Source organism: Prosopis cineraria, unplaced genomic scaffold (assembly GCF_029017545.1).
Source record: "Prosopis cineraria cultivar Desert tree isolate PC_DT_omini unplaced genomic scaffold, ASM2901754v1 PC1851, whole genome shotgun sequence".
Lineage (NCBI taxonomy): Eukaryota > Viridiplantae > Streptophyta > Magnoliopsida > Fabales > Fabaceae > Prosopis > Prosopis cineraria.
This window is the reverse complement of record NW_026557176.1, coordinates 7,159-21,443: the sequence shown is the minus strand read 5'-3', so window position 1 is coordinate 21,443 and position 14,285 is coordinate 7,159. Positions and strand designations below refer to the sequence as shown.

Here is a 14,285-nt window from a genome sequence, read left to right as displayed (position 1 = left end):
AAATTACATGCTCTAAAATAAAATAAATAATTATTTTGTCTTTAATATACATGAGAAAAACTACTTTTAATATTGGATAAATTATTATTTGAATTTTAATTTATTATTTAAATACATTAAATATGATATTTTGAGTACAATAAATAATTATTTTTTAATTGATATATTTTATTTTATTTTCTTTTTATCTTTTAATATTAAAATATCCCATACATCATGCAGACACCTGTGGCTACGACCCGTGGCCCATCCACGTAAGTACGTATCAAATGCGGCTGAGTGATTGATTGGCGCCGTTTTATTCCCTTTCTACTGAGGCACGTTTCGCGTTCACTCGTTTTTTATTCTCCTTCGTTACTATTTGTTTCTTTCGTCTGTTGTTTTCTTCCTTGGACATCTCCCACACCCTACTTGATTTAAATATAAGATATTCAATAACTATAATTTTTTTCAATCATACGTATGTTTTATTTATTATTATTTTTAAATGATACATCAAAATTTTAATTTTATTATTAAAATACTTATATAAAGTATTTAATAAAGATATAATAAAAAAGATATAAATTTTTTTATTAAATTAATATTTCCACTAACATTTTTTAAAATCATGTATTTGTTATCAATACTTCATATTTTAATTTGAAGGGAGTACTTGTTAATGGTTTTTTTATGAAATTAAATTATTTCTAAACCCTTTACTGATATTCTCCCCAAAATTATTTTTATTCAGATAACTTGGTTTTATTCTATTGTAAAAAACAAAAAATAGGTTCAACTTATTTAATTAATCATTTTTACTTTTTAGGCTATCTTTCACTTGACTAATTTGTTTTTTTTTTTGGGTCATACTAAATTTTTTAAGTGACAAAACAATTTTGGCCCGAAGAAAAATTGAAAGCGAAAGTTAACAAATGGGAAGGAAAAGGTAGACGTGGAGATTTCCAGGCCCCGCTTTTATCCCTTGGCAAAAAGCACGAAGAGTCATGCACTCCAAGCCTAGGGAGGAGGAAATCGCCACAGCCACCTCTCTTCGTCTTCTGCTTCTCTCCTCTCTTTTTCATCAGATTCAAACGTCTCCTCCATCGCCTGCATTCGGCCGAGTTCCGAGACCGTTCGCCTCCGCTGTCGGATTCCATGTCCTTCTTGAGGTACCGTACCGTGCCTAACCCTCTTCTCTTTCTTCTTCCCATCCTCAACTTCCTCATTGATGTTGTCTTTCAATATTTCTCACCGGTTTGATTGTCGTAAGTAGATAAATTCTAGGGAGCTACGAACTCGTAAGTGTTCATATGTGCGTGTATATATATATATATTAATGAGAAGTTACTTTGGATTTTTACTATATAGGAAATATCAGCTAATATTCACCTAAATGTAACACTTCTGTTTCGTTCCATGCAGAGATAATGTTATGAATGACATTTTGTTTTTTTGTTTTTTGTTTTTGCCAGAGACACTTTGGTTATTTTTCAGAGAATGTTACAGGATTATAAAATTTATTCAAAAAAATAGAAATAGTGTGATGACGGTTTTTATAGATTTTGAGTGGGACGGGAAAATGATGACATCATAGAGCGCTGGGACTTTTACTTTTTAGATGATATACAGATACCAGCACAGCAGACTTAGGTATCTGGATATTGGTATTAAGGTAATACCAAAGTTCTACTCTTAGCTTTATTGTTCATTTGAAATTGCCCATGAACGGCTGGTGCATGAGTCGCTATGGTCCCGTCAATCTTTTATTCTATTTTGACAGCCACCAGAGAAAAGAGAAAGAAAATGTTCAAGGTGACTCGTGAATATTCGAAGTTTGGACTTCTACCATTTCCAACATGGCAGTAACAAATATTTTAGTGCGGTTTGATTTATCAGCTGCATGTTTAAAATGAGCGAGTTAATAATTCATTTTAATAGTTAGCAAATAAATTAATAAACAATTCATTTTAGTATGCTATGTTTCGCTCTTTTTGGAGGATAGAATTGTCTTTTGATTTTACTCTTATATGGAGACAGGAGACTTGCTGTCCTTGCAAGTGTACCATTGCTTTAGTTGAGAACTTTTCTTTTTCATTACTTTGTAAGTTGCTGGTAGCAGTTATTTTGCTTTCGCGTTGCTAGTTTCTTCGATGTGAATAGTTGTCAATCAATGATAATGAATAAATGATGTGATCTTGACTTCGTCCTTAATTGTCAAAAAAGAAATGGAAAGGAACAAAGGAATAAAAAAGACTTATGGTGATGGATGCTGGATATTATCCATGCTGATTTTTACTTGGCTTCTATGGCGCATTTGTAGTTAATTCAGGAGGAAACAATCACGAGCAGTTCATGGAGCGGATGGACAGTTGGAGTTCTTCAGTTAGTAGGAACTCCTTGACCCTATCAAGGCGCATAAGCCATCATGTAGACGATGATATCGAGAGTGAGAGCGTTTCTGAGGCAGGAGACATTGGGGATCGAGCTCTTCATAGCAGAAGGCACAGTGAGAGTAGCAGCTTCCACATGCCTAATAGTAATGACCGCACCACAGCAACAGGAGTTATTGCCCCTATTCCAGCATCAAACTTTGTCTCTTATGGAATGGCATCAGGTCAGCTCATGAACCCAGTTTCTCTTGATGAGAAAGTGGGTCCGGAAGACATTACAAACGTGAGCTCCCTTTAACAATTGTTTTGTAGGTTTTTGGGTCTCTTACTTTTTTTAATGTTTGCTGGTGAAAGTTTATAAGATGAATATTTAAAACATTTCAAATTCATTATATTTATACTAACCTTTTTTTTTTCCCTCCATTTTCAGGAATCCGATCAAGAGTTGCCTAAGATATTGAACTATGCTTCATGTCTAATTCATTTAGCTGTTTTTGGAATTCTCGGGGTACATTTCCTGTTCCAAGCTACTATAGAATTATTGACAATATCTTTCTTATCGATTTCAAGTTATAATGTGCAGTATTTACCCTGATCCTGATGCACCATATACCATTATCAATATGCAGGTCTTAACAAGATATCTATTGCAGAAGTTGTTTGGCCCTAAAATTGCTGGCGTGACAAGTGACCAAACAATTCTTTACCCCGACCTGCCTTCGAATATGGTCCTTCTCTCCCTCTATATCTCATGCACGGATTATCAATAAGCTTGCGTGCTACTGAAATGGCATTTTCTTGACGTTAAAACTATCTCTGAAGCTAAAATAATGTGTTGACAGCTTTTAGGAGAAATGATGGGATTTAATTGACATCAGAATTCACATAAATGACTGCTCTTATAACCCAACCTTTTAGGAATAATGATGACAACTTTTGTTTGCTATTTTAAAGGATAGAAGTTTTATGTGTAAGAGAATAAGCAATGAAAGAAAGAAAGAAAGATTGATGAAGGAGAAAAGAGAGAGCTAGCGGAGGAAGGGAACAAATTATAATATTCTGTCTGGAGTATGGAAGTTCCAAATTAATTTGGTGATTGAGACGCACTGTTTAAAGAAAGTTATAACATCACAAATGCCTTCCCACCCACATACACACAGTCTCTCTTTCTAGGGTTAAATGCGTTCACTCAGAGAGAGATAGAGAGAGAGAGAGAGATATGCAATCCTACGGCTAGAGGCTTGTGGAAGCGTGCAACACAACACAACATCAAGAAGAGGAATAGTAGAGAGGCCTGAATTCTGAGGTTATTATGATGAGTGGTGACCATCTCCATCTAACTGCTTGGCTGTCTGCTCTCATTAAAAGCCTTACATGAGCACGGCTATTTGACCTATTAGTCTTCCCCTTATATATTTCTTGACTCTTTTTCAAGTCATTATTATATTTTTTGGGTGAAGAAAATGGAAATTGCTTGGACCGTAAATTTCGAGCTGATGTTAATTATGCAAGGTAATGAAACGAGTTCTAAGAAGGCTATCATGTGAGGGGACTGTGGACAGAGGGTTAGCTAAACAATCACCATCACGAGAAGGATTGAGAATGATGAAGCAAAAGGGCCCTATCTGTTGACCAGCCAATAAATACAGGGAGGGAGGGAGGGAGAGATAGACTGATGTTTCTGCTCCTCCCCAACTCAGGCTCCTTCTTGAGAAAAGAAAGAGACAACAGTTTCAGTTCTGTCATTACTGTTCCAAGAAATCCAAAGAATAATGTCATCTTCTCCGCTGCCTATGACAGATCATATCATAACTACAAAACCCATTCATACATCGTAATGAAACATGTTCTAGTTTTTCTTCCCACCCTTGGTTCGTGTACCTGGCAGCTACTGTCGTATAAAGCCGCCCAAGGAGATAAATAAAACAGTAGGGTTTTCTTTTTGGGCAAAATAAAGCTTCCAGATATTTCACCAAGTGAAAGATGTTAAATGACTTGAGAATGCTACTAACTACAGAGGGTTTTCATGTGGTGACATCTTTAATGAATTATGGATTATTAAGCACTGAATAGCATATTGCAGCATCGTTTTTTGTGGAAAGTGAGAAATTTAGAAATGCTTGAAACCAAAATGTTTCATTGTGACTTATTAATGCAATTATTTTGTTAGTTTCTTTATTTGTTTCTGTTTTTTTTTTATCTTATTTTTACTTGCCTAAAATGTATTAATGGGATTGTGCTTGATTGGGAGCTTTTATAGTGTTACATTCCCTATGGCACACTGAGGTATCCTTATTTTATCTGGGTGTTTATGGCTGAAAAAATTATGGAGACGCATTTTGAAAAGACCCTCTATTCCATTGGGTCTTAACACAAATACTTCACAATAAACACTAGTTTAGAAGTGTTGTCTCTATGACATGATTTTCAATTTGACCTTTAGAATTTGGCAACTTATGTAAGTTGTTGCTTACTATTTCTTCCTTGCTGTTTAATTAATAACACTGTTTACATTTAGGTTGTTCTAAGGTACCCCATTTAGAGATCATGATAACATAATTTTTTAATAAATTCTTTCAGGTTGGTTCCTTTTTAATGGGATGGTTTGGTGTTGTATTTAAAGAAGACATATCCAATGTATCAGAACATCTAGCCATTGCACTAACTACTGGTTACTTGGGGAGCCTAACAACTTTCAGTGGTTGGAATCAGGACATGCTTGAACTTGGTGTTTCTGGACATTGGCTCTTCCTTGTGCTTGGCTTTTTAATAGGTAATCTGGCACATTTGATATGTATAATTTTCTAGCATTTCTTCTCACTCATTGTTTCTCTCCTTTCCCCCCTCTCTATTTCTTATCCTAAATAGTGTGAATTAAATTTCTTCCTTATTTCAGTATGTTCTAGTTGACAACATGAATTTATGAACGATTGGTATCTAGCAGGTCTGTTTCTTGTTGCCTTTTCCATCATATTTGGAGTAGAGACAGCCAAAGGTTTTAAGTGGCTTCTCAGCAAGCTTAAAATGGGTTCTAGAAGTCAAAATCATAGCTCTACGGTCAACTGGAAGGTGGCCAAATGCACACATCATCTGTCAGTTATGGTGGTGCTCTTGGTAATGCTAGGATTGCTATGGGGTATTAGTTGTGCGCTTGTAGCCATGGAGTTCAAGCATGGCGGCAGTACAGCTCAGTTGTGGTTTGCATGCATGGTTGGACCTCTAGGTGTGTGGATTAGGTGGTTATTAGCCCGACTCAATGGTCGTGGAATAGGAAGAAACGGGTTGTTCAAATGGATTCCATTCGGGACTCTAATTGCCAATGTTTCTGCTGCTTGTGTCATGGCTGCACTTGCTACTCTGAAGAAATCAGTAAGTTACAAGGATTGGTTTGAGAGTGTTATTTATTTCCCTTGGATGATTGGATCTCTCCCTTTTCTTCTGCCATAGAAAATCATCTCCGTTGTTATGCTGTGGGCATGCTATTATCATGCTTTTAATTTTAGGAAAATATAACTTTGAGTATTTACACTTTGCTCGAGTTTTATTATAGGTCCCTACAATTTTTTTCGATGTTCCAATTCTTTTTATGAGTAATGTTATAGGGATTTAGAACATTAAAAAATAAAAGTGTAAGGACTTAAAACATAAAAAAAATTACAGAGACTTATAGCAAAACTCAAGCAGGAATCCAAAGTTATGTTTTCCCTGTAATTTTGACTGGTATTTAATTCTTTAAATCACTGTCCTTGCCCAACCCTTTTATTGTTCTATCTTTTCGTTTTTGATGATGGGGCCTTATTTTCCACTTAAGTTTAATAATTTGCATGATAAATGCGAAGGTTCTGAGCTATATATGGGGGCTTTATGCAGGTGAACAACAAAAACTGTGACACTGTTGTCACGGGCATACAGTTTGGCTTACTGGGTTGTCTCAGTACGGTATCTACTTTTGCTGCTGAGTTTAATGCCATGAGAGAAAGCATGCATCCTTGGAGAGCATATTTATATGCTATGATTACAATTTGCGTTTCATTCTTTTTTGGGATATTGCTATACTGCACACCTGTTTGGAAGATGTGAGCGGCCTTGGCAGTTATTTTTGTGCCTATAGCTACTTTTACAAGGCGATAAATCTGATATCTAAGATATGCGGGCAGAGATACAGGTTTCGCTCATGCATCTAACACTGATATCCCTTCAGGCCTGAGGTGATGTTTGGTTCCGAGAAATGGTTATTTTGAAGATAAAGTTTGAGACCGTAGGGCATAGGTCACAGGATTCGTAACAACTGGCTCTAATGTGAAGTTTGGTTAACTTGTTAGCTCCCTGATTTCCATTGGTTGCCAATGTTGAGAAACTGTTTGATCTTGTTCCTGGAGTTGGAGGTGCAGACCTCGCTTAAAACTCTATGTCAAGCCTTTTATAACTAAGGAGATGCTGCTGCTCTCTATCAGGAATTTAGGATACACTGCAAAATATTTTCAATTGAAATTTTTTAAAGTTCCAATGTCTAGGTAAAATAAATTTAGGCAGACTTGTTTAGATTTATCCTTATATAAAAATTATTTTTCACAAAATTAGGAGGCATAAAGTTGTAATATATATATATATATATGTAGGTATGTATATATAACTAGTGTCCTACCTCGATGCACAGGTGATATATCAGCTAATTAGATTAATATACATGCTTTCTTTAAAGTTACTTTCTTGTAGGATAAACTGTATTATAGGATATTATTGTTGTTACATATTATGTATTTGAAATCAACCATGCTGATGTGTTATTGAGTTTTGTTGTAATCTTTAATTGAATTGCATTAATTTGCGACCAATTGAACGAATAATAAATGTAAATGACATAATCATAATTAATTTTGATGGAGAAGTGCAAATCATTACAAAAATTTAAGCAAATAATAATCAATTCAAAGTATAACATAGAAAAGAACTATAATCCATTATTAATATTCTCAAATAGCTCTTTGACTACAATATTGATTATTCTTGAAGATGTCGTATTACTTTTATTATGTCAGTATCTTTAAGTCTTTTGTACAAATTTATTTATATATGACCAAACTAATTATATGTCAAAAGAAATTTATAATAGTTGATGTTTTATTTCGTCAGCAAAATATTGAGTTATTCAATGTCTTTGGACTGTAATTATTTAATGAAATGCTAGAAGAGCATAGAAATACATAAAAAGATGGATATTATTTGGCAATTTAATGTTTTCAAAAATATAACTTCCTTCCCATACCCAAAAAAATAATAATATTTCATGCTTAGCAAATGAAAGCACTTATACTTAAAAAAAAAAAAACAGATTCAAAATAAAAAATTTTGCAGATTCAAAACATTCGCTATTTTCCCTCTATAACAACCTAATTCATCTTATAATTTTTTAGTTAATAATTAATCATGTTCTGTAAAATTGTAATTGTTTATTATATAAAATAAGCATATATTAGTTGATCCATCGTATATGCAAAACTAGTAAAGTACCGTGCATTTTATACTACATTTTTTTTATAAATAAATGTTAATTTTGTAGGAATTTTTTTTTTCCAAAAAATAACTTTTAGCTAATGTTTTCAAAATCAATCGGATACTAGACTAGGAAAGTCAATGGTTTATAGTTTGCATGATTCAATCAAGTTAGATTAATGGTTAAATCGGTGATATAATAATTAAATTAAAAAATTATATATGTATATAATAATCTAAATATAAGAAATAAATATAAAATTACTACTTAACTTAAAAATAAAACCAAATATTTTAAATTTATCATGACTTAACAAGCCACATGATATAACATAAAAATAAAACTAAATATTTTAAATTTGTCATGATTTAACAAGTCACATGATACAATATAATATTAAATAATTAAAAAAATTGGTCATTTTCTTAAAAAAATTGATAAAAAAATAAATTTTTTTGAACAATCTGGTTCTTGAAAACTGGATTCAGTTTTCAGCTTGATTCTAGTTCCTGTTCTGAAATGGCCTAACTCAGCTCAACCCCTAAAATAGTTTTTACATACTAACCGAACCATAATCCGAACTTGTTGACAGACAAACCAGTCCAACCGTCCAGTTCGCTTTGGTTTTTTAATCATTGCTTGTAGCAGACACCTTCTCCATGTCATCCAATACATAGTAGGGTTATGTAATTATTGTCTTTAATATTAAATATGTATATTAGAGTTAAAAAAATTGTTGCTAAAAACTAAATGCGTAGTGTAAATGGATACGATAGGAAGCAGGTTAACGAAAATTCATCATTAATTATATCAAATTATTGAAAACTTTCCTATAAACAACATTAGAAGTTTTTATCTATAGATTGACCACCCATTAAGAATTAATATTTTTAAACCCTCCTTACTTTAAACACAAGAAACAGTAATGTATAATTGTTCGTGGATGAAAACAAGACAAGGTGGATACAAATTGACATAGCAAAGGCTCTATCCCTGGCTCTTATTGATGATCATTGGAAAGGCTAAAGTAATGGGAAATTGCATCCTCATAGTAAATGATAACCTGGAATCAAATGAACAAATACCAATACATGTTATATATACTTTTGTCCTTGCAATTGACCCAGACATTCTTAAGCCTCAATAACATGTTTTTCAATTTATATAACTATAAGACGTGTACCATTATATAACCTCATAAACTTATCACTATTCTGCATTAAAATAATTGGGTACCAACTTTCAGCCTTATTTCATGATTTGGGAGGCCTGTTAATATGATTGAATTTAGGAAATTTGTAAAGTACAAGTCATTAAGTGAATTCATTTCCCCATCATAAAGCATAACACTATCGAAATTCAATTATACAACTTCTTCTCTAAAGAGTAGGGACAACATGTACTTATTTAAGTCTTCAACCACAGTCAACGTAAGGGCTAAGATAGCCTATCTTTAAAATATAAAGAATTATATGCATTGTTAAGGAAATCCAAGACATATGTTTATCATCATGGATTGATTTCCTAGTAGTTAGATCATGTGAATCAGTATAAAATGTAGTCTTAACCCTATCATGTCCTTTGGTTACAAACTTGAAAATAATTAAGAAAATATGTCATAAAGGGCACTGATAAATGAATTTAAGAAGACATTTAATTGAAACACAACATAAACAAACCCCACATGATGCATTTTGTGACGTCATCCTTAACATTACCAAACACACAGGACATCAAACATGGAATATCGTTATGATAATTGTAAATAGTCTAATCTCAAGAAAAATGGTCATCATAACACAAGGATTAGAAAGAAGTTCAAAAAATTGGAATTCTATAAAACACTTTTTAATAGACCGTTTGACCTCAAACTATCGTTTAAAACAAATAAACAAGACAATGAAAGCATGAAAATTTGTCACATATAAATAATGAGTAGAACTAAAAATTTCTCAACAATAGGGCACAATAAGTTGCGGTGTAGTGTGACATCTGCCGCGGCAGACTATACAGAGGGAAACTTCCCTCTTTGTGCGTTGTATGCGTCCCCTATCATGATAGCAATTGCTATCATGGCATCTCTCCGAATCAACTTCTGGAGCAAGCCATTTCACCATTCGGCGTTCAATTTAAGTGACTCAATGTCGAAACGTAACTCTTAGAGCCATCTAGCTATTTGCACTGATCACACACCTAAACACTAAATTAAATGAGATTTGGACACTCAAATCCAAAATGACTAATTTTCCTTGAAAAACCACTACCAAGGTGTCCAAACTCCCAAGCCAAGTGCCAATAGCCATGGGACCACTCAAACCAACTCAAATGGACCACAAATAACCTGTATAAACATTCAAATCCCAACAACAACAATAACCCAAACAAGATTTAGCTGCCAAAACCCCATATTTGATATAAATTCCACTAGGGGTAAAACAAGTAATGATCTTTCCAAACGACCAAACAACGTATAAATCAACTTAAAACTAGCACTTGCACTAGTATTTTAACCTTTCACAAACTACAATAATACAATTACAATACCTCAGGTCGAGATACCCACAGTTTACAGTACAGTTCATCTAAATGCATTACACAACAATAATGAATTCTAAGTTGGCATATGCATATGCAATTCGTTACAAAACCCAAAATAAATAAGAATGACTATAGAATTACAAACTATTCCTTTCAATACTCAATTTCTCCTTCCTTTCCCTTGCTCTTATGTGAAAATGGTGCATGTTGAAAGTTCGTATTAGTCGAACTGTCATGATAACAAAATCTATCATATGAGCTGCAACATATGATCCCTTTTTGGCAAACATGATTGTTTTGCCCCTGTTTTTTTTATCGTATGATATTTATGCATTATTAAGCGCTTTCGTTGTACATAAATACATATGTTTTAGTGTTGTAACTTGTTTTTCAAAAATTTTTGAAATTCCAACTATTTATAAAGAATTAATTTTCTTAATATTTAATATTTGTAATTTGTGGTAACTTAGGGCTTAAGAACTTGTAATTACCTTTGTATGTTAGGGAATGGGTGCAGTTTGGTAACTTCAGACAGACATTACATAAACAAAATTGGATCCGCACAAGACAACCAGGCTCACCAAACATGCACACCGATTTGAATTCAAACAACCTAGTGGGGAATAAAAAAACCAGTGTCTCAACCACAAAGAAAGAAGAACGACTCGATGCCCAAGCAAATCACACGTCAACGAACATACCAACACAAGTGACAACCAAATGGAGAGAAAAACGCACTATTTTCCTTGAATCACGTGCAACCACAACAAACTGAACTTGACAGGGACAAAAAAGAAGAAGAAGCAAATGCACCTCGTCTGAACGCTACGCAGAAACCGAACTAGGATAAGTATTGTTCAAATGCTGTAGCTAGTTTTCTAAAGTTTAGATAAAAAGTTAATAATTTTAAAATATATTAATTTATTTATAATTAATTCAATTACAGTTTAATTACAGTTCGATCATTAAATCGTAAATGAGTCTCCCAACCGAGGTAATAAGTCCCATAATTAAAATCTTGAACGTTGTACCAAAACAAAACGGGAGACAAGAAATTACCTGTTTGGCTGAATCACCACAATTCCGGCTAGTTCTCGGTCCCCAAGTCCACGAACATGCACCTCACCAAGGCATTCGCCACTCGCCACTGTGACCACCACCTTCTAGGATTCAATCGCACCGTCTCCTCAGCTCACAACCTGTTCTCCTCCTCCCTCTTTTCCTCATCCTGTTGTTTTCCAAGCCCTTGTTCTCGAAAGCTCGTCGCTCGGGCCCAGAAACCCCATCATAACTCTGGTCCCAAAGAGAGGCTGCGAATAAGGGGCAATAAGGACAACGTCTGGAGTGTTGACAACGACCTCGCGAATGCCACGGCCGAGAAAGAGAAGGCGAGGGCCAGTCGGAGGAAGCAGAAGGGAAGGAGCATGGTGAAGAGGAAGGGAGGTAGGGGTGGTAGAGTGTTGGTCTCTGGGGCTATGTTGATGGAGGTTGAAACGGTTCTTCAGACCCAGGTATGTAAAAGTGGGTTCAATTTGGGCAAATATTTGGAAAAGGAGAATGTATTTTGGTGAGTGGCCAAGTGATGATTTGGACGCTAAGATATTGTTTTAAAAATATAGCTATGAAGATAGCAATGAGATTAATACTTGGTATCCTTGACAATCCTATCTGAAATTTGGAATTTTATTTGTTTCCTTATGAATAAAGATGCCTTGGATAAGAATGAGGAAGAAACCTGCCATTTACATGCATTGAATCTCAAATATTTTGGACATTCAAAGCTGACGACTGATAATGTGTTAAGTGAAAGACAAAATAACAAAATTACCTTAAACTCTTTTATTTCTGGACAAAATTCAAATAAAGCATTCCCAAAGATGGACTTTTGGGCCCAACCCTCTATTAAAGAAAAAAAAATTGTTTTACTTTATTTGTTATTCAATGTTTGTATTATATGTAGAACGATTAGTACTTCGTATTTCTATTTCAGATTGGAAGGTGACAAAAATGACTCTTTCAGGAACCAGTAATAAAACCAGTTTGGAACACATTTGCTAGCAGTGTCAGTGGGATTTGGAAGGGTGTAGGTGCAGTATTTTCTCCTCTTACTGCTGAAATGGAGCCAGTTGAAATAGGTAACAAAAATGAAAACCTATATGACTGCTACACCCTTTCCCGTGTTGAGGCAGTGCCATCACCGTCTGGTAGACCGACATCACAGATTCAGAGAAAAATTAATTGGGTGACTTTGAACCCTTTTGGTGAAACACTGCAGCATACTGAAGGCAACGACATGGCTAAAGAAGGATCCAGAGATGGTGGTGCCCCTTTACATATAAAAGAAAAGATCACTGACAATGCAACAAGCACTGTGTTGCCTACATTTGAGTCCTTCAACTTTGAAAGAAGTGATGTGATGGAAGAAGATGTTATGGAATGTGAACCGGGCCTTATTTACTTTGAAGTAAGCTGTCCCTCTTACGTTCTAGCATAGATTTCTTTGTAGACATCAAGTTATTGTTCATAGCCAGGACAAATGATTATATTGTTGTATTGGTGTTATATTTTACTGACTTCCCTTCAGCGTGGGATGTGTAACCTATGTTTGTCACTAATACCTACAAGAAAAGAATATATTTTATGGTTCTGTGAATTAAAAAACTGTCTGAATATTTTCACAATACAAATAAACTTCCTGAATTTTCTGTTTCAGTAATTGAATGTGTTTGTTTTCAACTCCTTTATGTATGGGGCCTTTTTTGTGCTGCTTCTCCATTTGATCTTTCCTATTATTGTTTGATGCTGGAATTGATGAAGAGGAGCACTAAACTCTTTTGATATATAATTTTCATAGTTGCTGCAGTGGAAATATAATGTTGATTAATGTTAATTGAGGCACACATAATGTTAAGATTTGCCAAAAAATATTCACTTCCATGACATTAAAATTGTGTCGTGGCTGTAAATAAGAGGATGCTTAGTTGTAAAGAACTAGATATCAAACTCTAACTTGACATGGCCCTATTGGTTTAGCACAAGAATTGTTCCCTATGCTTCATGTGCTACAAATGCCTAAGATCATGTTTGGACAAAGGTTACTCTTGCTCTTCTATTAGCTTAAGGTGGAGTGAAAGAACTAGTGTACTCATGCTGTTAGGATCAAAATATGACATTATAATCAAGAGCTCAAAGGTTATGTCAGCTGGGATGAGGGAATTTTTCAGGGTGGTAGCAGATTGATATTTTAGAAGTAGTGCCTCCTCAGCAGTCATTAGGCTACCATGATACTTGGTTAGAATGTTGTCAATCTGCTACTATACTCATTGTTATTCAAGTACTCTTTGTGACAGTTGATAGAAAACTTAATTTCTCCAACTTTGTTCTTTGGTGCATTTTGTTACCTATGTGATTCCTTTTTCTAATTGAATAGTTTATTGTAGCCTTTGTGAATGGTTGACAAAACATAACTTGCTAGTTATGTGATGACATCAAGTTGTGTAATATTTTTAACTTTTGTAAGATAATTGTGAATTTGCAGTGCAAAAACTTCTATCTTTATTTGAAAATCTGAAGCGTACATATATAGAGGAGATATGATAGAATCGCACTAAATCTGCCCTAATGGCTAATAAAGATAATAGCAAATATTCTGATTCTAAAAATCCCTACAGATCAGTAAAATATCTTGAATAAAAAAATGAATATGCTAACAGAACAACTAATTAGGGCTGAGGAAAATTTGGTAATGGGCCTAGGTTACGTTGGCCCACTTCCAACACTCCCCCTCAAGTTGGCGAATAGATGTTGACCATTCCCAGCTTGCCGATTAGTTCATCAAACTTGTTCCATACGAGAGGCTTGGTCATCACATCTGCAACTTG

At 34.3% G+C, this 14,285-nt stretch overlaps 2 protein-coding genes across 3 annotated transcripts; both read left to right on the top strand.

The window, feature by feature from the left end:
- The first annotated feature begins 991 nt into the window (after nucleotides 1-991).
- LOC129301021 (fluoride export protein 1-like) lies at nucleotides 992-7,167 on the top strand. Of its 2 annotated transcripts, XM_054939602.1 has the most exons (8): nucleotides 1,010-1,151; nucleotides 1,455-1,654; nucleotides 2,303-2,655; nucleotides 2,803-2,880; nucleotides 3,002-3,100; nucleotides 4,953-5,145; nucleotides 5,317-5,741; nucleotides 6,243-7,167. In XM_054939602.1, the coding sequence occupies exons 3-8, from the start codon at nucleotides 2,335-2,337 to the stop codon at nucleotides 6,450-6,452; spliced, it is 1,326 nt and encodes a 441-aa protein (XP_054795577.1). In that variant the 5' UTR covers nucleotides 1,010-1,151; nucleotides 1,455-1,654; nucleotides 2,303-2,334; the 3' UTR covers nucleotides 6,453-7,167. The 2 variants fall into 2 exon arrangements, with proteins under 2 accessions (XP_054795576.1, XP_054795577.1); XM_054939601.1 differs by lacking the exon at nucleotides 1,455-1,654 and having other exon boundaries at nucleotides 992-1,151.
- A 4,260-nt stretch (nucleotides 7,168-11,427) lies between these two features.
- LOC129301022 (uncharacterized) lies at nucleotides 11,428-13,116 on the top strand. The gene is made up of 2 exons (XM_054939603.1): nucleotides 11,428-11,915; nucleotides 12,425-13,116. The coding sequence occupies exons 1-2, from the start codon at nucleotides 11,520-11,522 to the stop codon at nucleotides 12,896-12,898; spliced, it is 870 nt and encodes a 289-aa protein (XP_054795578.1). The 5' UTR covers nucleotides 11,428-11,519; the 3' UTR covers nucleotides 12,899-13,116.
- The last annotated feature ends 1,169 nt before the right edge of the window (nucleotides 13,117-14,285 follow it).